Below are 27,170 nucleotides of genomic sequence, written 5' to 3' on the forward strand. Positions count from 1 at the left end.
GTCTTATTTCATTGTCTCTGTTTGTCTGGAAGACGTAATAAAGCTAGCTATGGGCAACATGGGCATAGGCCTACATATATCACTGCCATAGGCACACACAGCAATAGGATATAAGCTATCACGTCCGTGTCATTTACCTGTTTTGCCGAACATTTGTGATATGACTCAACTGTAACGGCCTATTTCATTGTGGTTGGAAAACAATCGCGCTTCTATGGCACCAGCTACGAGGAATGACACACACTGCATGCCGGACAACATTCCTGTTGGATGAGAGCTGTCAGAAAGTGCATCATACACGTTGCGTTGAACTGCCTTTAGCTCTCGACACCGCCGGACCGGTTTAACTGGACGGACCGTTTCTGCGATGTGCGCGTGAATATTTCTATGAGCGTGGGAGAGAGAATTCCAACCAGACTTCCATCCCAGAACCAAACCAGCTAAGAAACACATGCGGAGAGAGAGTAGTTCAATGTAAGGGTCTGTAGACCAGTCGAATCCTCTGTTAGTAGGCGAGAACAGTAACATTTTGCTGGTAGCCTCCTGGACTGTTGACACTGGAGAAAGTTATTCCGAGTTATTGTGTTGACTGTTTTGTGCAACTGCTTGGTGTAAGGACGTTAACGGAACTAGCCAGAATGAGAGTCTGAAGTTGCCACCTGGATAAAGCGAGAATAGAGGTGGAACAAGGCTACCCATAGCTGTCTGTTGCTGGTTGAATTACGCACGATGGACCAGGTAAACCTTATCTGGTGTTATTACACTTTCAGTACTAAGACTCGTCTCATTCTCTCTCGCGGACACACACAGCGCCGTGCTGTTATAACCAAACCATGGTTCACGAATATAGTTCCGTGCCACTGTTACATTTTCTATTACTGTATAGTTAGATAGGGAGTTGGCATGATGCCCATGCTTCTTGTCTCAACAACTATTAGTTGGTGGTTTTTCTCTCTGGTTTATTACTAGATATGGCTGTATTGTTTACCTTCTAAAGTCGATGTCATTGACCCCGCGGGAAATCGAATTGGCACAATAAAAAATGCCTATCAAAATCTGTCTGTTTAAACTAGAGATATATATATATTTTTTTGCATGGGCTGCGTCTCAAACCACTACATCCGCCAATGGCGGCCTTCCACATCTGTTGTGGAAGGTGGCTGAGCTACAGCAGTGTTTGTCAGACAATGAGATATCCAGATAAACGGTTTGAGCTACAAACTAATGCTCTATGGAATGATGACAGTCTTATGAACACGGTGGTGTTCTCGGTTTTACTCTATGACGACCTCAAGCATCATGGGATTAGTCTGAATTCAGTACCTCTGATCTGCCAACTTCTGTCTGTAGTCTCTAAACAGTTTGGGTGAGATTCTCAGATTCTCGGTTGTTTTGGTCTGGGACCCCCACAAGCCTCACAAGACTATTTGGAAGGTAGCCCTGTGCCAGTTTTAAAAATGAATGGATGTACAGTGCCTTCAGAAAGTATTCATACCCCTTGACTTATTCCAAAAAAAATTGTGTTACTGACAGAATTGAAAAATAATTAAAACAAATGGTTTTCTCACCCATCTACACACACCACACCATAATGACAAAGTGAAAACATGTTTTTAGAAATGTTTGTAAATGTATTGAAAATGAAATACAGAGATATATAATTTACATAAGTATTCACACCCCCGAGTCCATACTTAGCAGAAGCACCTTTGGCAGCGATTACAGTTCTCTGGGTAAGTCTTTAAGAGCTTTCCACACCTGGATTGCGCAACATTTGCCCATTATTATTTTCAGAAACTCCAGTGTAGATTTGGGCTTGTGTTTTAGGTTATTGTCCTGCTGAAAGGTGAATTCATCTCCCAGTGTCTAGTGGAAAGCAGACTGAAGCAAGTTTTCCTTTAGGATTTTGCCAGTTCTTAGCTCCATTCCATGTATTTTTTATCCTTTAAAGCTCCCCAGTCCTTAATGATTACAAGCATACCTATAACATGATTCAGCCACCACAATGCTTGAAAATATGGAGAGTGGTAAGTACTCAGTAATGTGTTGTAATGGATTTGCCCCAAACATAGCACCTTGTATTCAGGACAAAAAGTGAATTGCTTTGCCACATTTTTTTGCAGTATTACTTTAGTGCCTTGTTGCAAACAGGATGCATGTTTTGGAATAGACCTTACAGTGAAGTGCTTAACTATGAGCCCCTAACCAACAATGCAGTTTAAAAAAAAAAAGAAAATACGAATAAGAAATAAAAGTAAGAGGTAATTAAAGAGCAGCAGTAAGATAACAATAGCGAGACTAGAATGGGAGAGTGTTCGGTCCTCCTTTTCCTGTAGTCCACAATCATCTCCTTTGTCTTGATCACATTGAGGAAGAGGTTGTTGTCCTGGCACCACACGGCCAGGTCTCTGACCTCCTCCCTATAGGCTGACTCGTTGTTGTCGGTGACTGTTGTATCATCGGCAAACTTAATGATGGTGTTGGAGTCGTGCCTGGCCGTGCAGTCATGAGTGAACAGGGAGTACAGGAGGGGACTGAGCACGCAACCTTGAGGGGCCCCTGTGTTGGAGATCAGCGTGGCAGAAGTGTTGTTACCTACCCTTACGACCTGGGGGCGGCCCGTTAGGAAGTCCAGGATCCAGTTACAGAGGGAGGTGTTTAGTCCCAGGGTCCTTAACTTATTGATGAGCTTTGAGGGCACTTTGGTGTTGTGTGCCGAGCTGTAGTCAATGAATAGCATTCTCACATAAGTGTTCCTTTTGTCCATGTGGGAAAGGGCAGTGTGGAGTGCAGTAGAGATTGCATCATCTGTGGATCTGTTAGGGCGGTATGCAAATTGGAGTGTGTCTAGGGTTTCTGGGATAATGGTGTTGATGTGAGTTATGACCAGCCTTTCAAAGCACTTCATGGCTATAGATGTGCTATAGTTATTTAGGCAGGTTACCTTAGTGTTCTTGGGCACAGGGACTATGGTGGTCTGCTTAAAACATGTTGGTATTACAGACTTGGATAGGGAGAGGTTGAAAATGTCAGTGAAGACACTTGCCAGTTGGTCAGCGCATGCTCGCAGTATACGCCCTGGTAATCCGTCTGGCCTTGCGGCCTTGTGAATGTTGACCTGCTTAAAGGTCTTACTCACGTCGGCTGCGGAGAGCGTGATCACACAGTCTTCCGGAACAGCTGGTGCTCTCATGCATGTTTCAGTGTTATGTGCCTCGAAGCGAGCATAGAAGCAGTTTAGCTCATCTGGTAGGCTCGTGTCACTGGGCAGCTCTCGGCTGTGCTTTATTTGTAGTCTGTAATGGTTTGCAAACCCTGCCACATTCGACGAGCATCAGAGCCGGGGTGGTACAATTCGATCTTAGTCCTGTATTGACGCTTTGCCTGTTTGATGGTTCGTCGGAGGGCATAGCAAGATTTCTTATAAGCTTCCGGGTTAGAGTCACGCTCCTTGAAAGCGGCAGCTCTAGCCTTTAGCTCAGTGCAGATGTTGTCTGTAATCCATGGCTTCTGATTGGAGTATGAACGTACGGTCACTGTGGGGACGACGTCATCGATGCACTTATTGATGAAGACAATGACTGATGTGGTGTACTCCTCAATGCCATCGGAGGAATTCCAAAATATATTCCAGTCTGTGCTAGCAAAACAGTCCTTTAGTTTAGCATCTGCTTCATCTGACCACTTTTTTATTGATCGAGTCACTGGTGCTTTTTGCTTGTAAGCAGGAATTAGGAGGCTAGAATTATGGTCAGATTGGCAAAATGGAGGGCAAGGGAAAGCTTTGTATGCGTCTCTGTGTGTGGAGTAAAGGTCGTCCAGGATTCTTTTCCTCTGGTTGCACATTTAACATGCTGATAGAAATTTGGTAAGACCGATTTAAGTTTCCCTGCATTAAAGTCCCCGGCCACTAGGAGCGCCGTCTCTGGGTGAGCATTTTCCTGTTTGCTTAATGGCGGAATACAGCTCATTGAGTGCGGTCTTAGTGCCAGCATCAGTCTGTGGTGGTATGTAGACAGCTACGAAAAAATACAGATGAAAACTCTCTAGGTAGATAGTGTGGTCTACAGCTTATCATGAAATACTCTACCTCAGGCGAGCAAAACCTCAAGACTTCCTTAGGTATCGTGCACCAGCTGTTATTTACAAAAATACATAGTCACCCACCCCTTGTCTTACCAGATACCGCTGTTCAAACCTGCTGGTAGAGCGTATAACCAGACAGCTGTATGTTGATAATGTCATCGTTCAGCCACGACTCCGTGAAGCATAAGATATTACAGTTTTGAATGTCCTGTTGGTCGTTTAATCTTCCACGCAGGTCAACGATTTTATTTTCCAAAGATTGAAAAGATTGCTAGCAGAATGGAAGGCAGTGGGGGTTTATTCGACCGCCCACGAATTCACAGAAGGCAGCCCGCCCTCCGGCCCCTTTTTCTCTGCCTTCTCTTTAAGCAAATTACGGGGATCTGGGCCTGTGCCGGGGAAGGCAGTATGTCATTCACGTTGGGCTCGTCAGACTTGTTAAAGGAAAAAAAGGATTCTGCCAGTTTGTGGTGAGTAATCACAGTTCTGATGTCCAGAAGTTATTTTTGGTTATTAGAGACGATAGCAAAAACATTATGTACAAAATAAGAGAAAAAAAAGAAGTTGCAAAGAAAAAAACAACAACACACAATTGGATAGGAACACGTAAAACGTCAGCCTTCTTTTCCGCCGCCATTATTGACCTCATGGTGAAATCCCTGAGCGGTTTCCTCCCTCTCTGGCAACTGAGTGAGGAAGGGCACCTGTATCTTTATAGTGACTGGGTGTATTGATACACCCTCCAAAGTGCAATTAACAACTTCACCATGTTCAAAGGGATATTCAATGTCTACTTTTTTTTTTACCCATCTACCAATAGATGCCCTTCTTTCTGAGGCATTGGGAAATCTCCCTGGTCTTTGTGGAGGAATCTCTGTTTGAAATTCACTGCTCAACTGAGGGACCTTACAGATAATTGTATGTGTGGGATACAGAGATGAGGCAGTCTTTCAAAAATCTTGTTAAACACTATTATTGCACACCGAGTGAGTCCATGCACCTTATTATGTGACTTGTTAAGCACATTTTTACTCCTGAACATATTTAGGCTTGCCATAACAAGGGGGTTGAATAGTTACAGTGTAAGTCGGAAGTTTACATACACTTAGGTTGGAGTCATTAAAACTTGTTTTTCAACCACCACAAATTTCTTGTTAACAAACTATAGTTTTGGCAAGTCGGTTAGGACATCTACTTTGTGCATGACACTAGTAATTTTTGCAACAATTGTTTACAGACAAATTATTTCACTTATAATTCACTGTATCACAATTCCAGTAGGTCAGAAGTTTACATACACAGAGTTGACTGTGCCTTTAAACAGCTTGGAAAATTCCAGAAAATTATGTCATGGCTTTAGAAGCTTCTGATTGACATAATTTGAGTCAACCTCAAGACATCTGTCAGGAAGTTAAAGCTTGGTCGCAAATGTGTCTTCCAAATGGACAATGACCCCAAGCATACTTCCAAAGTTGTAACAAATTGGCTCAAGGACAACAAAGTCAAGGTATTGGAGTGGCCATCACAAAGCCCTGACCTCAATCCTATAGAAAATTTGTGGACAGAACTGAAAAAGCGTGTGTGAGCAAGGAGGCCTACAAACCTGACTCAGTGACACCAGCTCTGTCAGGAGGTATGGGCCAAAATTGCGCCAACTTATTGTGGGAAGCTTGTGGAAGGCTACCCAAAACGTTTGACCCAAGTTAAACAATTTAAGGGCTATGCTACCAAATACTAATTGAGTGTATGTAAACTTCTAACCCAGTGGGAATGTGATGAAAGAAATAAAAGCTTAAATTAATAATTCTCGCTACTATTATTCTGACATTTCACATTCTTAAAATTAATTGGTTATCCTAACTGACCTAAGATAGGGAATTCTTACTAGGATTAAATGTCAGGAATTGTGAAAAACTGAGTTGAAATGTATTTGGCTAAGGTGTATGTAAACTTCCGACTTCAAGTGTATTGACTCAAGACATTTCAGCTTTTCATTTTTTATTAAATTGAAAAAAAAAAAAAAAACATTATTCCACTTTAACATTATGGAGTATTGTGTTTAAGCCTGTAGCAAAACAATCTAAATGTAATACATTTTATTAAGTTCAGGCTGTAACGCATCAACATGTGAAAAAAGTCAAGGGGTGTGAATACCTTCTGATGGCGCTATATACATTGTGTACATAACATTAAGAACACTTTCCATGACAGACTGATTAGTTTAATTCAGGTGAAAGCTATGATCCCTTAATGGTGTCACTTGTTAAGTTCACTTCAATAGTGTGGATGAAGGGGAGGAGACAGGTTAAAAACATTTTTATTTTTGACAATTGAGGCATGGATTGTGTATGTGTGCCATTCATAGGATGAATGGGTAAGACAAAATATTTAAGTGCCTTTGAACGGGGTATGGTATTAGGTGCCAGGCGCACCGGTTTGTGTCAAGAACTGCAATGCTGCTGGGTTTTTCATGCTCAACAGTGTCCTGTGTATATCAAGAACTGTCCACCAGCAAAAGGACATCCAGCCAACTTGACACTGTTGGGAGCATTGGAGTCAACATGGGCCAACATCCCTGTGGAACGCTTTGACACCTTGTATACGAATTGAGGCTATTCAGAACACCAAGGTTGGGGGCGGGGGGATTAACAATAATAATATCCTGATCTCTCAGATATAAACTCAGCAAAAAAAGAAGCGTCCTTTCACTGTCAACTGCGTTTATTTTCAGCAAACTTAACATGTGTTAATATTTGTATGAACATAACAAGATTCAACAACTGAGACATAAACTGAACAAGTTCCACAGACATGTGACTAACAGAAATGGAGTAATGTGTCCCTGAACAAAGGGGGGGTCAAAATCAAAAGTAACAGTCAGTATCTGGTGTGGCCACCAGCTGCATTAAGTACTGCAGTGCATCTCCTCCTCATGGACTGCATCAGATTTGTCAGTTCTTGCTGTGAGATGTTACCCCGCTCTTCCACCAAGGCACTGCAAGTTCCTGGACATTTCTGGGGGGAATGGCCCTAGCCCTCCTCCTCCGATCCAACAGGTCCCAGACATGCTCAATGGGATTGAAACCCGGGCTCTTCACTGGCCATGGCAGAACACTGACATTCCTGTCTTGCAGGAAATCACGCACAGAACGAGCAGTATGGCTGGTGGCATTGTCATGCTGGAGGGTCATGTCAGGACGAGCCTGCAGGAAGGGTACCACATGAGGGAGGAGGATGTCTTCCCTGTAACGCACAGCCTTGAGATTGCTTGCAATGACAACAAGTTCAGTCCGATGATGCTGTGACACACCGCCCCAGACCATGACGGACCCTCCTCCAAATCGATCCCGTTCCAGAGTACAGGCCTTGATGTAACGCTCATTCCTTCGACGACAAACGTGAATCCGACCATCACCCCTGGTGAGACAAAACCGCAACTCGTCAGTGAAGAGCACTTTTTGCCAGTCCTGTCTGGTCCAGCGACGGTGGGTTTGTGCCCATCGCGACGTTGTTGCCGGTGATGTCTGGTGAGGACCTGCCTTACAACAGGCCTACAAGCCCTCAGTCCAGCCTCTCACAGCCTATTGTGGACAGTCTGAGCACTGATGGAGGGATTGTGTGCTCCTGGTGTGACTCGGGCAGTTGTTGTTGCCATCCTGTACCTGTCCCGCAGGTGTGATGTTCGGATGTACCAATCCTGTGCAGGTGTTGTCACAAGTGGTCTGCCACTGCAAAGACGATCAGCTGTCCGTCCTGTCTCCCTGTAACGCTGTCTTCGGCGTCTCACAGTATGGACATTGCAATTTATTGCCCTGGCCACATCTGCAGTCCTCATGCCTCCTTCCTCACACAGATGAGCAGGGACCCTGGGCATTTTTTTCAGAGTCAGTAGAATTGCCTCTTTAGTGTCCTAAGTTTTCATAATTGTGACTCTTAAGAGGAATATTAATAAATGTCACATTATTTAGTGCAGGTAAGGGCAACACTTTTTGTAATAACTTCTGATTTGATTTTAAATATCTGTATTTGTCTCTCAGTGTGTGTGTATGGATGGTAGAAATATGATGTGGTATAGCAGGACAGAGTGATTCATGCTAAAGCTGGCTACTGGGTTTCTATTGGCATTTTTGTTGCCAATGGCAGTTGTGCACTCCGCCTTGAAAGTTATCTAGGAGGAACACTGGATTATCCGGTCACTTAGTTTGTTTTATTTTATGTTGATTTAGACTATGAAGAGAGAGAGAGAGAGAGAGAGAGTACAGTTAGGAAGGGCTCAAAGATAACCTGTGATTTGAAATTAAATTATGATTCCTTTCTCCTGAGGTATCTGTTTTTCACCCATCTCACCCCCTCCCCTCCATTATCTCTCTCTCAGGAAGAAGATCTGGACTTCAAGTCCTTGAGGGCAAAGTTCCAATATGAGGAAGTGCTGCTGAAGCAGCCAAGGACCAAACCTGCCCTTCCTGTGAAACCTAAAGTCCTGTCCCCTCCTCACAGCCCAACAAACTCCCTTCCTTCCTTCAGCCCCACATCACACACACCCTCCAACTCACGCAGCCTAACGCCCGGAGCTCGACCCTCCCTCCTCACCTCCCTCCAGGGGAAGGGTGACATCGCACCCCGAGTCATCTTCAAGGGAAATGAGAAGAAGGTAAAGGGAAAAGACAAGAATGAGGGGAAGGTGAAATTACTAGGTAAAAAGAAGGCAGAGGCTGACAAAGAAAAGGCAGATAGAGAGATGAATGGCGGGAAAGACGATGTAGAAGATCTGCTGGACCAGAAACAGAAGACAGAGGCAGACCTAGTCATTAAGAACAAGAAGGTGTCCCTGCTGTCCCCTAGGGGGTTTAAGGGGGGTAGTGTCGAGATGGAAGATTCTTCGCCATCGCCCATATATGCAACAGTAAAGAAGAAGGGTTTTCGGGGCATCGGGAAGCCTGTGAAATCAGGGAAGAAAGGGAAAGAGAGGAAAGATGAGTTTCCTCCTCTCCCCATGTTGGACATAGCCAGCCCAGACATGGCTGGCCCTGAACCTCTCATCGCTCTAACAACCTTCAGAACCCCATCACCCCATGCTAATATACCCACACCAACTGCCCTCATCCCACCGGCCCCAGCAGCTCACATTACCCTCTTACCCCTTGCCCCGAAACCTGCCCCAGTACTAGATGCCCTCTTACCCTCTGAGCTGTTACCCTCCACCCTGATGCCTGCACCAGCAGCTGAAACCATTACAGTCGCTACACCACTCGACCCCATTCCAATGATCCCCGACCCTCCTATCGTTGAGCCCATCCCTGTTGCCCCCCTTACCCTGGAGTTAGAAACCTCAGCTGAGACCATCCCAGCCCCCACCCTTTCTGTATTGGTTCCCCCCAGCCCTACCCCTTCCCCTGTTCCTGCCCTACCCAGCCCGATACCAACTCCCCCAGTCACCCCTAACCCCTCTGCTATCTCCACCTTACCACCACCCACTATAGCCACCCCACGTCGACCTGCTATTGCCAGGCCACCCCCACCCACTGACCCTACCCCCTCTCCACCTCCACCTCCAGCTCCTGAACTTGTACCTGAACCTGAGTCTGTAGTAGTGGATGCTGCTGTTGTAGTCGAGGCCTCTGCCTCTCCACCTCCCTCTCACACACCCCTTTCCCCAGCGGTGGACCCCCCAGTCACACCCCCGTCCCCCCAGCCTGAGAGCCTCGTGTCGGTCCAGGAACGACCACTCTCAGCCCTGTCGGCTCTAGGGCGAGCAGAGGAAATGAGTCCACCAAAAAAAAGAGGAACAGAGATCATCTTCGATGCTCTGGAGAAGGCCAAGAGAAAGTGTGGCAGGTGCACAATATACCTTTAATACATACACATTAACGTTAACATCAACTATTCTAACATACTATCCCAACATATTATCCTGACATATTATCCTGACATATTATCCTAACATATACTGTGTCAGTCAGACAGGGAATCAGGTGACGTTGACAGTTTGTTTACAGATTGATTAGCGTTTCCTGTCCATTGCTCATCCCCCAGTCGCTTTAGATAAGAGTCTGTTAAATAACCATATTGTTATTATTACCATCTAATTAACTCCATCTCTTTTCTCCCAGCCCTTTGACCACACCCACCATAGAGGACCAACCCCCACTCCCCCACAAATCCCTCCCTGAGCTCCCACCAATCGACTACGATGACCAGGCCGGGGCGGGGCCCCCTACACCCCTGAAACCGTCCCTGGTCAACAGTGTTGACGTTAGTAAGTGTCTGCATCTCTCTTTCCCTAAGGCCCTTGTTCTCTCTCTTCCTCGCTCTTTCTTTCAATCTATATATCTCTCCTTTTTCTGTTCACTCTACTTTTGTACTCACTCTGAACATGAAGTACACAGGAGTGCAGCTCACCCCTACACCCTAGGTAAGACTTTGCATGGTGGAATGGTTTAGATATCTTAAGAGGGTGTCAGCTAGGTTGGTATGCAGGAGGTCAGGTATGCTGCTGGATCTAGGCTGCCAGAGAGTCCCTGGCCTGCAGTAGGTGTTATGTGGTTGTTGTTGCAACGCTGTAGACACGGAACAGCAGAGAAGGTCGAATACCTCTCTGTGCCAGAAACATCTTTGTCTTGAGGAGGGCTGAGAGGAGGAGGATGGGGAAGCAGGGTTGGGTAGGTTACTTTCTAAATGTAATCCATCACAGTTACTAGTTACCTGTCCAAAATAGTTATCAGTAACATAATTTTTGATTACCCAAACTCAGTAATGTAATCTGATTACTTTCAGTTACTTTTGGATTACTTCCCCCTTAAGCAACATTAGAATCAGACAAAAAGGATCCATGAAACGCATTTGGTGTGTCATCATAGTGGTCTCTGACTTGTGGTCAGACTCTCTCAGGTGGAAAAAATGTAAAACTTGCGCCTTTTTTCAATGCTGAATTGAATGTCATAATTTATTTTTTCGCAAACATACTTCCTGAATTTAAAAGTAATTCAAGAAGTTAGCATCGAGTTTTTCAAAAGTATCTGTAATCTGATTACAATATTTGAACTGGTGACATAACTGATTACAGTTAGTTTTAAAAACATGAGATTACATTTAACTGATTACATTAAATAAGTTACCCCCCAACCCTGTGGGGAAGTGAGGAGGAGGAGGAAAGGGGGAGGAAGAGAGTGGGAGAGTAGGGCGTAGGTGAGTAGGAGAATGGGGAGAGTAGGGCGTAGGTGAGGAGGAGAATGGGGAGAGTAGGGCGTAGGTGAGGAGGAGAAGGGGAGAGTAGGGCGTAGGTGAGTAGGAGAATGGGGAGAGTAGGGCGTAGGTGAGGAGGAGAATGGGGAGAGTAGGGCGTAGGTGAGGAGGAGAAGGGGGAGAGTAGGGCGTAGGTGAGTAGGAGAATGGGGAGAGTAGGGCGTAGGTGAGGAGGAGAAGGGGAGAGTAGGGCGTAGGTGAGGAGGAGAAGGGGGAGAGTAGGGCGTAGGTGAGGAGGAGAAGGGGAGAGTAGGGCGTAGGTGAGGAGGAGAATGGGGAGAGTAGGGCGTAGGTGAGGAGGAGAAGGGGGAGAGTAGGGCGTAGGTGAGTAGGAGAATGGGGAGAGTAGGGCGTAGGTGAGGAGGAGAATGGGGAGAGTAGGGCGTAGGTGAGGAGGAGAATGGGGAGAGTAGGGCGTAGGTGAGGAGGAGAAGGGGAGAGTAGGGCGTAGGTGAGGAGGAGAAGGGGGAGAGTAGGGCGTAGGTGAGGAGGAGAAGGGGAGAGTAGGGCGTAGGTGAGTAGGAGAAGGGGGAGAGTAGGGCGTAGGTGAGTAGGAGAATGGGGAGAGTAGGGCGTAGGTGAGAAGGAGAAGGGGAGAGTAGGGCGTAGGTGAGGAGGAGAAGGGGGAGAGTAGGGCGTAGGTGAGGAGGAGAATGGGGAGAGTAGGGCGTAGGTGAGGAGGAGAATGGGGAGAGTAGGGCGTAGGTGAGGAGGAGAAGGGGAGAGTAGGGCGTAGGTGAGTAGGAGAAGGGGGAGAGTAGGGCATAGGTGAGTAGGAGAATGGGGAGAGTAGGGCGTAGGTGAGTAGGAGAAGGGGCGAGTAGGGCGTAGGTGAGGAGGAGAAGGGGGAGAGTAGGGCGTAGGTGAGGAGGAGAAGGGGAGAGTAGGGCGTAGGTGAGGAGGAGAAGGGGAGAGTAGGGCGTAGGTGAGGAGGAGAAGGGGGAGAGTAGGGCGTAGGTGAGGAGGAGAAGGGGAAGAGTAGGGCGTAGGTGAGGAGGAGAAGGGGGAGAGTAGGGCGTAGGTGAGGAGGAGAAGGGGAAGAGTAGGGCGTAGGTGAGGGGAAGGGGAAAGTAGGACGGAGAAAGAGAGGTATTTAAACTATCTTTGGTGTGTCACTATGGGGCAGTGTTTCTGTCAAAGTTAGCATGACTGGGTGCTGCTGCTTGTGTTCCAACTCTCTTGTTGGTGATGATTACATCGTTTTAATTTGAGGAATGTAGTTATCAGTTAAGCAGAGTGTTCCTCCCGGCTGACCTAGTGAACAGGCCAGTTCAACCACTCAGACTCTCGCTTCACGGCGTTGCACTACAACAAAACAACAACCTACACACTGTAGTTTTCACTGCTTTATCTTTCTTAGTATTGAAAAGGTTTGGGCGGTATCCAGATTTTCATACCTTCATACCGTTCCTGTACCATACCAGGGTATACAGTGTTACCAGCAGTACCGACAAGGGGCTCTATTTCTTTCCAAATGCTAAAAAATATTATTATAATTTTTAAAAATGAAGCATAGAACAAATTTAGGCAGCAGGGATCTTGATCCAGGAGGGGATTGATTGTCTCTGCTGTAACCAAGAAGTTTGATCTTGCAAGCTAGCCACTAGCAAGGTTTAACATCACATTTTACAGTGTAGAAATAGGCAGGGTTTATGACTGGCTCTGGTAACTATTGACGACCCAGGAGCCCTGCGCTGGAGATCATTTCATTGGCACATCTTAGTTAACTTATAGTTTTAAGCTGCGGCATAGCACACACAGCCCAAGCTTCATACTGTCATTTCAAAATACCCTGGTATACTGTATATATGGTATACATGCCCAAGCCTTATATTGAACCTTTTTCTCTCTCTCTTTAGGGCAGGCGTTTCCTGTGTTGGAGAGGATAGCAGGGGACGTGATACCAGACCTGTTGGAGGCACCCCCTCCTCTCTCGAGGAGGTGCCTTCCGGAGGCCTCCACCGTGCGACCCCTGCAAGAGAAACCCCTACGACTCCCCTCCATGAACCTGACCGCCCATGGTACATCCTACCCACCTCTCCTCACACTGGACATGTTCTGTCACTAAAGAGCTCCACAGCAGTGTGTTCACAAACCACAGTAGAAAACCACATTACATTGCACACAGACAAACATACAGTGCCTTGCGAAAGTATTCGGCCCCCTTGAACTTTGCGACCTTTTGCCACATTTCAGGCTTCAAACATAAAGATATAAAACTGTATTTTTTTGTGAAGAATCAACAACAAGTGGGACACAATCATGAAGTGGAACGACATTTATTGGATATTTCAAACTTTTTTAACAAATCAAAAACTGAAAAATTGGGCGTGCAAAATTATTCAGCCCCCTTAAGTTAATACTTTGTAGCGCCACCTTTTGCTGCGATTACAGCTGTAAGTCGCTTGGGGTATGTCTCTATCAGTTTTGCACATCGAGAGACTGACATTTTTTCCCATTCCTCCTTGCAAAACAGCTGGAGCTCAGTGAGGTTGGATGGAGAGCATTTGTGAACAGCAGTTTTCAGTTCTTTCCACAGATTCTCAATTGGATTCAGGTCTGGACTTTGACTTGGCCATTCTAACACCTGGATATGTTTATTTTTGAACCATTCCATTGTAGATTTTGCTTTATGTTTTGGATCATTGTCTTGTTGGAAGACAAATCTCCGTCCCAGTCTCAGGTCTTTTGCAGACTCCATCAGGTTTTCTTCCAGAATGGTCCTGTATTTGGCTCCATCCATCTTCCCATCAATTTTAACCATCTTCCCTGTCCCTGCTGAAGAAAAGCAGGCCCAAACCATGATGCTGCCACCACCATGTTTGACAGTGGGGATGGTGTGTTCAGCTGTGTTGCTTTTACGCCAACCATAACGTTTTGCATTGTTGCCAAAAAGTTCGATTTTGGTTTCATCTGACCAGAGCACCTTCTTCCACATGTTTGGTGTGTCTCCCAGGTGGCTTGCGGCAAACTTTAAACAACACTTTTTATGGATATCTTTAAGAAATGGCTTTCTTCTTGCCACTCTTCCATAAAGGCCAGATTTGTGCAATATACGACTGATTGTTGTCCTATGGACAGAGTCTCCCACCTCAGCTGTAGATCTCTGCAGTTCATCCAGAGTGATCATGGGCCTCTTGGCTGCATCTCTGATCAGTCTTCTCCTTGTATGAGCTGAAAGTTTAGAGGGACGGCCAGGTCTTGGTAGATTTGCAGTGGTCTGATACTCCTTCCATTTCAATATTATCGCTTGCACAGTGCTCCTTGGGATGTTTAAAGCTTGGGAAATCTTTTTGTATCCAAATCCGGCTTTAAACTTCTTCACAACAGTATCTCGGACCTGCCTGGTGTGTTCCTTGTTCTTCATGATGCTCTCTGCGCTTTTAACGGACCTCTGAGACTATCACAGTGCAGGTGCATTTATACGGAGACTTGATTACACACAGGTGGATTGTATTTATCATCATTAGTCATTTAGGTCAACATTGGATCATTCAGAGATCCTCACTGAACTTCTGGAGAGAGTTTGCTGCACTGAAAGTAAAGGGGCTGAATAATTTTGCACGCCCAATTTTTCAGTTTTTGATTTGTTAAAAAAGTTTGAAATATCCAATAAATGTCGTTCCACTTCATGATTATGTCCCACTTGTTGTTGATTCTTCACAAAAAAATACAGTTTTATATATTTATGTTTGAAGCCTGAAATGTGGCAAAAGGTCACAAAGTTCAAGGGGGCCGAATACTTTTGCAAGGCACTGTATCTCTCACACACACACACACACACACACACACACACACACACACACACACACACACACACACACACACACACACACACACACACACTAATAAACTGGGAAACTAAAAGAGAAAGGATAGAGTAGTTATCAGTGTGTGGTTCTTCATGTTGGGTAACTATCTGTCTCTCTTTTCAGCTGGGGAGATTCCTGCTCCTCTAGAGTTCTCCGTAGCCGGTCCTGCTCTTGACGTTCCCGAGTTTGAGGCCCTAGAAGCCCTAGAAATCCAGCCTGCAGACTTGGTGGAGATAGAGGGGTCAGAATGGGGGAATGGAGAATATGGTGACAACATTCCAGAGACAGTGCTTCTAAAGCAGGAGATTCTGGAAGAGGGGGAGGGGCTTCCAGAATTCGAGGACCACAGAGTTCCAGAATCAGAACCGCTGGTCGAGGTTCCATTGGAGGTTCGGGTGGAGTTAATCCAAGAAACTGTCCCTGCCTCCCCTTCCAGCCAGGACCCCCAGCCACAGGCAGGGTAACACAACCAGCTAACTCTTACTCTCTCTCAAACGTACCCCATTCTTGCCTTAAAAAGAACACATCCAGCTCCCGTTCTCTACTAGAATAGTGTTCTATGTCATGTTCTTGCCCCTGACTGACCGTTCCACACCCCCACCCCTCCAGAGCTGAGACAGAAGACGGCACCTCTGAGAGCTGTGACAAAGCCAATGAAGACATGCCCTCAGCCAAACAGAAGGTCAAGGGTCAACCCACCAAGAAGAAGAAGGAACCAAAGAGTAAGACACGGGAACCTTACATTAAGTTCTCACTCAGATACCATCCACCAGTATGAGCGTTTCGAGCTGTGGGTGTGAATCTGTGAGATGAGGTCAGATGTTGAGTATGTGAGTACTGTATGTAATGTTATGTAGGCCAGTGTCTCTAGCAGTGAAGCTGATATGCGTGTTTATCTCTTTTCTCCTATTGACCCTAGACAGACTGGCATTGCTACCGCTCTCATTGATTTGATCTTATCTAGCCATAACTGCATCCAATAAGATGAACTAACATAAAATATGTTTTCAGATGTCAACATGTTTTCTTAACTATTTATCTTCCTGTTATCTTTTCACAGACCCATATGCTGAGACTCAGCCTCCGGTAAGGAAGATTCTGGGTCTTTTGATTGGTTGATAGCTTAATATTTGACCATGTTTGACCCAGGTCTGTGTTACACACAGTAAAAGCTCCTCTATCGTTCAGACACTTCTCTGCATCCATCCTGTGGGAATCAAATCACCCAGTGAAGATCTTATCAGACATGACCCTCATCTTCCTATTGTTTTCAGACTAAAGGAACATCCAGGGGTGGCTGGTCTTTTAAGAGGCCTGCTCCGGAAAACCCAGAGGAGAAAGATATGAAGAAGAAAGAAAAACAATATCTGGAGAAGGAGAAGAAAGAACAGAAAGAGAGAGAGAAGAAGGAGCAGAAAGAAAGAGAGAAGAAAGAAAATGAGATGAAGAAGTTTAAGGTGAGAGATCCTTAGAGGAGAGGAGAGCGGAATAGTGTTCTGGGTAGTAGAAACCAGTGTGATTTCATTCCTTCAAGATGATAGATTAACTGAACATCATGGCTACACGGTAGTAACTTCACTTATCACAGAGCGATGTATTCACATGGTTAACTTTCATTTTTTAGCAAAACTCCCAATGATGTCTATGAACGATTTTCACAGAAGTCACTGTTGGATCTCAAGTCTGATTACTAACGACAAGAGAGGGAGTGGGATTTATAGGAAACATCATATAACCCTAACCCAAGTGTTGCTAGTACACACAGTGCACACTACACTACAACCATCAGTAACACAGATTAATACACAGGGTAATATCAACAGTAGCAGCCCCTCTAGCAGAGTAGGACATTAATGTAAAGCACAGCTGGATTAACAGATTTACATTGCATTCATCGCACTCTACAGTCAATACAGTATGGGACCGCTGAGATGATATTTTCACTGTGTGTGCATGCCTGCGTGCGTATGCAGATAACAGGTCAGGAGGAGGCTATATATCAGGCTACAGTGACGGTAGCATCTAAAGGACGTAAGGACGACCTGGCTGTGAAGAATAGGGACATCGTCAGCATCATACGGACCACAAACTGCCCCAAAGGAAAATGGCTAGCCAGGGACAGCACTAATACATGTAAGTTACACACCTACCTAACCCCTGACCTTTACACAGATACAGATGGGCATAAAATGAGTCAAATAGTTCAACATCTACAGTAGTTGCTTGATTGTGGGATTCCAGACAGGTTGTTGTGTTGTCATTACTTGAAGACCTATTGTATGTGAAAACAGCCTTGCAGGTGGATTCAACATGTATGTGTGTTTACAAACTATCTGTGTGTGTAGATGGGTACATCTCAGTTATAGCAGGTGTAGTTAGTGTTATATATATCTGTGTGTGTAGATGGGTACATCTCAGTTATAGCAGGTGTAGTTAGTGTTATATATATCTGTGTGTGTAGATGGGTACATCTCAGTTATAGCAGGTGTAGTTAGTGTTATATATATCTGTGTGTGTAGATGGGTACATCTCAGTTATAGCAGGTGTAGTTAGTGTTATATATATCTGTGTGTGTAGATGGGTACATCTCAGTTATAGCAGGTGTAGTTAGTGTTATATATATCTGTGTGTGTAGATGGGTACATCTCAGTTATAGCAGGTGTAGTTAGTGTTATATATATCTGTGTGTGTAGATGGGTACATCTCAGTTATAGCAGGTGTAGTTAGTGTTATATATATCTGTGTGTGTAGATGGGTACATCTCAGTTATAGCAGGTGTAGTTAGTGTTATATCTATGTGTGTGTAGATGGGTACATCTCAGTTATAGCAGGTGTAGTTAGTGTTATATCTATGTGTGTGTAGATGGGTACATCTCAGTTATAGCAGGTGTAGTTAGTGTTATATCTATGTGTGTATAGATGGGTACATCTCAGTTATAGCAGGTGTAGTTAGTGTTATATCTATGTGTGTATAGATGGGTACATCTCAGTTATAGCAGGTGTAGTTAGTGTTATATCTATGTGTGTATAGATGGGTACATCTCAGTTATAGCAGGTGTAGTTAGTGTTATATCTATGTGTGTATAGATGGGTACATCTCAGTAATAGCAGGTGTAGTTAGTGTTTTATCTGTGTTAGTGTTTTATCTGTGTGTGTAGATGGGTACATCTCAGTTATAGCAGGTGTAGTTAGTGTTATATCTATGTGTGTATAGATGGGTACATCTCAGTTATAGCAGGTGTAGTTAGTGTTTTATCTATGTGTGTGTGTAGATGGGTACATCTCAGTTATAGCAGGTGTAGTTAGTGTTATATCTATGTGTGTGTAGATGGGTACATCTCAGTTATAGCAGGTGTAGTTAGTGTTTTATCTGTGTGTGTATAGATGGGTACATCTCAGTAATAGCAGGTGTAGTTAGTGTTTTATCTATGTGTGTATAGATGGGTACATCTCAGTTATAGCAGGTGTAGTTAGTGTTTTATCTGTGTGTGTAGATGGGTACATCTCAGTTATAGCAGGTGTAGTTAGTGTTATATCTATGTGTGTATAGATGGGTACATCTCAGTTATAGCAGGTGTAGTTAGTGTTATATCTATGTGTGTATAGATGGGTACATCTCAGTTATAGCAGGTGTAGTTAGTGTTTTATCTATGTGTGTAGATGGGTACATCTCAGTTATAGCAGGTGTAGTTAGTGTTATATCTATGTGTGTATAGATGGGTACATCTCAGTTATAGCAGGTGTAGTTAGTGTTTTATCTGTGTGTGTAGATGGGTACATCTCAGTTATAGCAGGTGTAGTTAGTGTTTTATCTGTGTGTGTAGATGGGTACATCTCAGTTATAGCAGGTGTAGTTAGTGTTATATCTATGTGTGTATAGATGGGTACATCTCAGTTATAGCAGGTGTAGTTAGTGTTATATCTATGTGTGTATAGATGGGTACATCTCAGTAATAGCAGGTGTAGTTAGTGTTATATCTATGTGTGTATAGATGGGTACATCTCAGTTATAGCAGGTGTAGTTAGTGTTTTATCTGTGTGTGTAGATGGGTACATCTCAGTTATAGCAGGTGTAGTTAGTGTTTTATCTATGTGTGTAGATGGGTACATCTCAGTAATAGCAGGTGTAGTTAGTGTTATATCTATGTGTGTGTAGATGGGTACATCTCAGTTATAGCAGGTGTAGTTAGTGTTTTATCTATGTGTGTAGATGGGTACATCTCAGTAATAGCAGGTGTAGTTAGTGTTATATATATCTGTGTGTGTAGATGGGTACATCTCAGTTATAGCAGGTGTAGTTAGTGTTATATATATCTGTGTGTGTAGATGGGTACATCTCAGTTATAGCAGGTGTAGTTAGTGTTATATCTATGTGTGTGTAGATGGGTACATCTCAGTTATAGCAGGTGTAGTTAGTGTTTTATCTGTGTGTGTAGATGGGTACATCTCAGTAATAGCAGGTGTAGTTAGTGTTTTATCTGTGTTAGTGTTTTATCTGTGTGTGTAGATGGGTACATCTCAGTTATAGCAGGTGTAGTTAGTGTTATATATATCTGTGTGTGTAGATGGGTACATCTCAGTAATAGCAGGTGTAGTTAGTGTTTTATCTGTGTTAGTGTTTTATCTGTGTGTGTAGATGGGTACATCTCAGTTATAGCAGGTGTAGTTAGTGTTATATCTATGTGTGTATAGATGGGTACATCTCAGTTATAGCAGGTGTAGTTAGTGTTATATCTATGTGTGTATAGATGGGTACATCTCAGTTATAGCAGGTGTAGTTAGTGTTATATATATCTGTGTGTGTAGATGGGTACATCTCAGTTATAGCAGGTGTAGTTAGTGTTATATATATATGTGTGTATAGATGGGTACATCTCAGCTATAGCAGGTGTAGTTAGTGTTATATTTATCTGTGTGTATAGATGGGTACATCTCAGTTATAGCAGGTGTAGTTAGTGTTATATCTATGTGTGTATAGATGGGTACATCTCAGTTATAGCAGGTGTAGTTAGTGTTTTATCTGTGTGTGTATAGATGGGTACATCTCAGTAATAGCAGGTGTAGTTAGTGTTATATCTATGTGTGTATAGATGGGTACATCTCAGTTATAGCAGGTGTAGTTAGTGTTATATCTATGTGTGTATAGATGGGTACATCTCAGTTATAGCAGGTGTAGTTAGTGTTATATCTATGTGTGTATAGATGGGTACATCTCAGTTATAGCAGGTGTAGTTAGTGTTTTATCTATGTGTGTATAGATGGGTACATCTCAGTTATAGCAGGTGTAGTTAGTGTTATATCTATGTGTGTATAGATGGGTACATCTCAGTTATAGCAGGTGTAGTTAGTGTTTTATCTATGTGTGTATAGATGGGTACATCTCAGTAATAGCAGGTGTAGTTAGTGTTTTATCTGTGTGTGTATAGATGGGTACATCTCAGTGAGCCAGGTGGAGCTGGACATTAAGGAGATGTTGGAGCTGGGGAAGAAGGCTTCTCATGCCATCAGCCATAAGGACAGCAGTACTGTGGTAGAACAGGGAGGAGAGCTGGCCAGGATGGGCAACAGGACTTCCAATCACTACCCACTACAGGATGATACAGGCAGCTGTAAGTACTCCGCTGTCCACAGTTATTAATTTAGTGCATGTGCTCACAAGTCATATTGTGGATCCAAATGACATGTATCCCTTTCCTGCAGTCAATGACCAAGGCACCCTCTTTGGCCTCCTCATGGGTGGAATGTTATTCATATTTTTCATAATTAATAAAGATTATTTCAAAGAATCCGATGAAAATCTTGTGTTTCTATGTCAAACTATTTTGTTACATTTCAGTCTTCTGAGATGTATATAAAGTGTCATTTTGGATGCAAACTCAAAATTGAATACATTTCCACTTTATATCTGACATGGTACAGGTGTCATCTGTTTTTTTTTAAGCCCATAACCACGTGTGTGAGGTGTATACTTTTGTTTCAATGTAGATTTGTTAAAGACTACCAAAAAAACACTGCAGTCAAAAGTGAAACTGTGTGTGTTCTCCCTCAGTTACAGACGACAGTGAGGAGTGGACGAATGATGACGATGAACCTCTCTCCTACCCCATTGAGGAAGATCCTACAGAGAGGTCAGTACACACTGCAATGTTAACTGTTTGAACAGGCATGTTTAGATGTGGGAACTATTCACCATTGGGACTATTCAACAGGGTCCCAGGGAATTTAGGTCTTTCCTATGCACGCCTTTCCTACGCACTTCTCAGTATTTGATATTCAGACTTAACTTTTTCAGTCACGTAATTCGCTCTGCAGGTGTGGCTACCCTGCTCTATCTGAATACATTACATTCAAACACTGAAAACCCTCCCACTTGCTGGCCAACAGTTTCTCATGGAGTCTCCATTCAATTGGGTTTTCAGTACATTTATCTTAAGCCATCCCTTTCCAGTGTACCTTTAATTCAAATTTTGTCGACAGTCTCGATAACTTATCCAGTTGAAGTCGGAAGTTTACATACACCTAAGCCAAATACATTTAAACTCAGTTTTTCACAATTCCTGACATTTAATCCAAGTAAAAATTCCCTGTCTTAGATCAGTTAGGATCACCACTTTATTTTAAGAATGTGAAATGTCAGAGTAATAGTAGAGAGAATTATTTATTTCAGCTTTTATTTCTTTCATCACATTCCCAGTGGATCGGAAGTTTACATACACTCAATTAGTATTTGGTAGCATTGCCTTGAAATTGTTTAACTTGGGTCAAACATTTCGGGAAGCCTTCCACAAGCTTCCCACAATAAGTTGGGTGAATTTTGGCCCATTCCTCCTGACAGAGCTGGTGTAACTGAGTCAGGTTTATAGGCCTCCTTGCTCACACACGCTTTTTCAGTTCTGCACACACATTTTCTATAGGATTGAGGTCAGGGCTTTGTGATGGCCACTCCAATACCTTGGCTTTGTTGTCCTTAAGCCATTTTGCCACAACTTTGGAAGTATGCTTGGGGTCATTGTCCATTTGGGCGACCAAGCTTCAACTTCCCGACTGACGTCTTCAGATGTTGCTTCAATATATCCACATAGTTTTCTTTCCTCATGATGCCATCTATTTTGTGACGTGCACCAGTCCCTCCTGCAGCAAAGCACCCTCACAACATGATGCTGCCACCCCTGTGCTTCACGGTTGGGATGGTGTTCTTTCAGCTTGCAAGCCTCCCCCTTTTTCCTCCAAACATAACAATGGTCATTATAGCCAAATGGTTCTATTTTTGTTTCATCAGACCAGAGGATATTTCTCCAAAAAATACGATCTTTGTCCCCATGTGCAGTTGCAAACCGTAGTCTGTCTTTTTTTATGGCGGTTTTGGAGCAGTGGCTTCTTCCTTGCTGAGCGGCCTTTCAGGTTATGTCGATATAGGACTCATGTTACTTTGCTGTTTGCTGTTGTTCTGGGATTGATTTGCACTTTTCGCACCAAAATACGTTAATCTCTAGGAGACAGAACTTGTCTTCTTCCTGAGCGGTATGACGGCTGCGTGGTCCCATGGTGTTTATACTTGCGTACTATTGTTTGTACAGATGAACGTGGTACCTTCAGGCATTTGAAAATTGCTCCCAAGGATGAACCAAACTTGTGGAGGTCTACAATCTTTTTTTCTGACGCCTCGGCTGATTTATTTTGATTTTCCCTTGATGTCAAGCAAGGAGGCACTGAGTTTGAAGGTAGGCCTTGAAATACATCCACAGGTACGCCTCCAATTGACTCAAATTATGTCAATTAGCCTATCAGAAGCTTCTAAAGCCATGACATCATTTTCTGGAATTTTCCAAGCTGTTTAAAAGGCACAGTCAACTCAGTGTATGTAAACTTCTGACCCACTGGAATTGTGATACAGTGAATTATAAGTGAAATAATCTGTCTGTAAACAATTGTTGGGAAAATGACTTGTGTCATGCACAAAGTAGATGTCCTAACCGACTTGCCAAAACTATCGTTTTTTAATGAACAATAAATGTGTGGAGTGGTTGAAAAACGAGTTTTAATGACTCCAACCTAAGTGTATGTAAACTTCTGACTTCAACTGTACATGGGGAGAACGGGTTCAGAATATAGGGATGAATGAAAGAATACCATCAACTCGGCAGGTTCAGCCCTACAGAAACATAAAGCGTGGATCTCCAGATTTCATCCATGCAAATTCTGAAGGCAAACAATGACAATTTGGAATAATAATAATAATACTGTTTCACATTTGTCACATTTGTCTCCAGGGACCATAAGGAATAATCATCTAAGACAATTGCTATGCATATTTAAAATTCCCTTCTCCAAACGGATTGCTCATTTACCCAGCTCATCAATTTATACATAACAGTGCATGGAGAATGCTGTTATTTCTATTTGAAGAAATAAAGTAGATGCTTTCTCCACTTTTAACCGGCAGATTCGCACCGACCTTATTCATCTTTTCCTCGAGTTTAAAGGTGGTGGAATTATGAGGGAATTAAATCCAGGTCAGAATACAGTGTATCTGTAGACACACCTCCCTCTGCCACCTGAAATGAATAGTGGGTGAATTTGCATGCTATTCTCATGCTTAAGTAGGCCGTCATTGTAAAGAAGAATGTGTTTTCAACTGACTTGCCTAGTTAAATAAATGTGTAAAACATAAACAAGTAAGTTTAAGGTCAGAATACAATAGAGAAAAGCTCATAAAAAGGGAATCACGTTCACTTTACGTGTGCTTAACTCTGGTCGGAATCGGGGCCCAGGGGAGTGTTATGGTGAAGGCTATCACAGTGGGGACTATTGTCCTTTGATGTCAGGAACTTTGAATCTGCATGACATCACTATTCTCTTCTGCAGTGGCCACATCCAAACAATCTCCATGACGGGTGAGTCAAGCCACTAGGTTTCAATGATCTATCAATGAGCCATGACTGACCACAGCTTCCTGCATGTTCTGCTTATCTTTTCTTCCCCTTTTTAAATACCTAAAATACCTTTGGCTGATTACATCTGTTATTGTTTGCATTATTGTGTGTGTGTTTACTTCCTCCAGGAAGCAGAGAGCTTAGCATCCACCACCAACAAACACAGAATTACACCACCATAGATGGAATGGATATGCAGTGAGTCATGCACACACACAGATAATAAGACAAGGATTTTAATAGTATTAACAATATTCTATCCATTAGCTAGCATTTCTCCCTTCTGATGTCTGTCTGTTCTGCAGGGTGAAACATGAAGCACTTCAGAAGCTGGCCACTTTCTTCCACAAACCTGTTGTAGAGGAACCCGTCAGGAGGTACATACAGTATAATTGCACACACACACACAGATGAAGGTAAAGGTGAATGCATGTTTCCTTTGATGCTTACATCTTGTGTTTTGTTTTCTTCTCCATCTCCCTTTCTTCTCCTCCCCATCTCTCTCTTTCTTCTCCTCCCCTTCTGTTTCTTCTCCTCTCCATCTCTCTTTTACCCTCTCCATCTCTCTTTTACCCTCTCCATCTCTTTTACCCTCTCCATCTCTCTTGTACCCTCTCCATCTCTTTTACCCTCTCCATCTCTCTTTTACCCTCTCCATCTCTCTTGTACCCTCTCCATCTCTTTTACCCTCTCCATCTCTCTTGTACCCTCTCCATCTCTTTTACCCTCTCCATCTCTCTTTTACCCTCTCCATCTCTTGTACCCTCTCCATCTCTCTTTTACCCTCTCCATCTCTCTTTTACCCTCTCCATCTCTCTTTTACCCTCTCCATCTCTCTTTCTTCTCTCTCTCCCTAATCCCCAACTCTCGCCTTACCTACTGTCTCCCTTTGAGAAGACCTGAAGAACCTGAACCAATCAGTAAGTGAAGAGCTACGTATGGATTCTGTGTACTACACATTCCACACATCAGGCCTAGTCTTTGGGCTGGTTAGCCAGACGCAGATGATCCATTTAGCATGCCTTTCTTTCATAGTCGAGGAGAGTTTCATTTGGATCCAGGAAAGCAGCCAATAAAGGTTGAGAGAATGCTGTTGGAATTTATTGAGTTCAATGAAAGGAATCCACTTTCTAATCTGACACACTAGTGTGGAAAAATATCTTTATGTTTAAAACATGATCCTGTTTTACTTGCCAGGCCCCGTGGAGATAGAGGAACCAGTGTACCCGTAAGTAGGAGAGGAAAGAAATGTCACATTGTGTAATCTGTTGTCAGACTAGTTTTCTGGGCTTTGTGTGTGTGTGTGCCTGTCTACCATGCATGTGTGCTTCTATGTAGATGTAAAGTGGAAGCAGATTTGGAGCTTCCAGACATGATGATTCTTCCTCCTCCTGGCCCGTTTGCAGACGACAATCAATGACACTTGGTAGACTACCAACTACAGGTAAAAATGATACTTTACATTAGTCAGCCATTAAGAATCATTGATCAGTCTGACAATACCAGTAGGCTATTGATCATGCATTGATGATGTCTGCGTCTGTTCTCTCTTCTATGAGCAGTTGGAGAGCAGAGGAACAACGGCAACATGGTATGTTGTCGAGTGCCAGTCATCTCCATGACAATCACTCAGATAACGGAGACATGAAGGATCGTTATTTGGACAACCTGCAATTGGATGGACTATTTCTCTGTTATAATATTGTTTAGGCCAGGATTCAATCCGAGAGCACCAGTCAACAATGCAGATTAAGGCAGTGTTACCGTCTTTGCAGAGACCTCATTCAAGATAAATGCTGCAATGTCGACTCAATTGGAAATGATCTTTAAAATGTCAATAACGCTATAGGGTTTCAGATTGAATCTCTTGTTTTGATGTCCATCCAGGGTTATGGAGGATGAGATGAAGGATACAGACAGAGTAGTTCTGTTTATACTAACTCTTCAATAGTTTTATACAAAGACAATTATGGGATACCATGCATAGTGTAATGTCTGTTTACAGGTGTTTGTGTTCGGCTAGATGACAAATCAACAGTCTGTATCCAGCTACTGTCGGTGTCTAAAATGACAGCCTATTCCCCATGTAATGCACTAACTTTGACCTAAGTGACACAGGGTTAACCACATAGGGCTCTGGTGAAAAGTAGTGCACTACACAGGGAAAAGGATGCTTGCCATACTGTATGAGATGTCTGGTTTATATTACCTGTGTATTTCCCATTAAGTATTAGAGTGAGGGGGAAGTTATTTGATGATGTAACCTTTAGTTGAAGTCCTGTTCATTTAGCTACCAGCTCTGCTAGTTGTGATCTGGCGATTCAATAAAAAACACAAATCAATCAGTGGTCTAGTGTATAGGTCAGTTTAATTGTGTTTGACAATAAATACTCAGTAAAGTGCAAATCAGAACAGCAACGCCATGCAATGCATAGAACACAGAAAAGCCCACCTCAGACGGAGAGGAAGAGGTACATTTCGCTCTCACGCACACACAGACAGAAGAGAAGAACACTTTGGTTCCAGAAGTCTGGATACGGTGACAACACACCTTAACCCTTGGAAAGAGGTCCACCTTACACTGACAGAGTGGGTGTGTATTACTTGAAGTAGTATGTGTGTGTAAATAACAGAATATAGGGTCATTGCTGTGAGTAATTGCATGAGTGTAGCAGCAGGAAGGAGAGTTTCTCCCTGACCTTGTAGCACCTATAGTCAGACAAAGTGTTCAAAACATTAAGAACCTTCCTAATATTGAGTTCCACCCCTTTGCCCTCAGAACAGCCTCAATTCGTTGGGGCATGGACTCTACAAGGTGTCAAAAGCGTTCCACAGGGATGCTGGCCCATGACTCCAAAGCTTGTGTCAAGTTGGCTGGTGGACCAATCTTGATACACATGGGAAACTGTTGAACATGAAAAACCCAGGAGCGTTGCAGTTCTTGACACAAACTGACACGCCTGGCACCTACTACCATACCCTGTTCAAAGGCACTTAAATATTTTTTCTTGCCCATTCACCCTCTGAATTGCACACACACACACAATCCATGTCTCAAGGCTTCAAAATCCTTCTTTAACCTGTCTCCTCCCCTTCA

At 43.5% G+C, this 27,170-nt stretch overlaps 1 protein-coding gene across 3 annotated transcripts; it reads left to right on the forward strand.

Annotated features, from left to right (window-relative positions):
• The first annotated feature begins 287 nt into the window (after positions 1 to 287).
• LOC110521632 (titin) lies at positions 288 to 26,418 on the forward strand. Of its 3 annotated transcripts, none has more exons than XM_021599316.2 (18): positions 316 to 738; positions 8,462 to 9,921; positions 10,197 to 10,342; positions 13,188 to 13,349; positions 15,264 to 15,600; positions 15,750 to 15,862; positions 16,201 to 16,226; positions 16,415 to 16,597; positions 17,114 to 17,273; positions 20,567 to 20,749; positions 21,190 to 21,268; positions 24,006 to 24,034; positions 24,202 to 24,271; positions 24,379 to 24,450; positions 24,968 to 24,993; positions 25,271 to 25,301; positions 25,412 to 25,517; positions 25,636 to 26,418. In XM_021599316.2, the coding sequence occupies exons 1-17, from the start codon at positions 730 to 732 to the stop codon at positions 25,491 to 25,493; spliced, it is 3,168 nt and encodes a 1,055-aa protein (XP_021454991.2). In that variant the 5' UTR covers positions 316 to 729; the 3' UTR covers positions 25,494 to 25,517; positions 25,636 to 26,418. The 3 variants fall into 3 exon arrangements, with proteins under 3 accessions (XP_021454993.2, XP_021454991.2, XP_021454992.2); XM_021599317.2 differs by having other exon boundaries at positions 319 to 738; positions 24,971 to 24,993; XM_021599318.2 differs by lacking the exons at positions 20,567 to 20,749; positions 21,190 to 21,268; positions 24,006 to 24,034; ... (4 more) ...; positions 25,412 to 25,517; positions 25,636 to 26,418 and adding an exon at positions 17,486 to 17,956 and having other exon boundaries at positions 288 to 738.
• Positions 26,419 to 27,170: the final 752 nt, after the last annotated feature.

The sequence above is a fragment of the Oncorhynchus mykiss genome, chromosome 30 (assembly GCF_013265735.2).
Source record: "Oncorhynchus mykiss isolate Arlee chromosome 30, USDA_OmykA_1.1, whole genome shotgun sequence".
Lineage (NCBI taxonomy): Eukaryota > Metazoa > Chordata > Actinopteri > Salmoniformes > Salmonidae > Oncorhynchus > Oncorhynchus mykiss.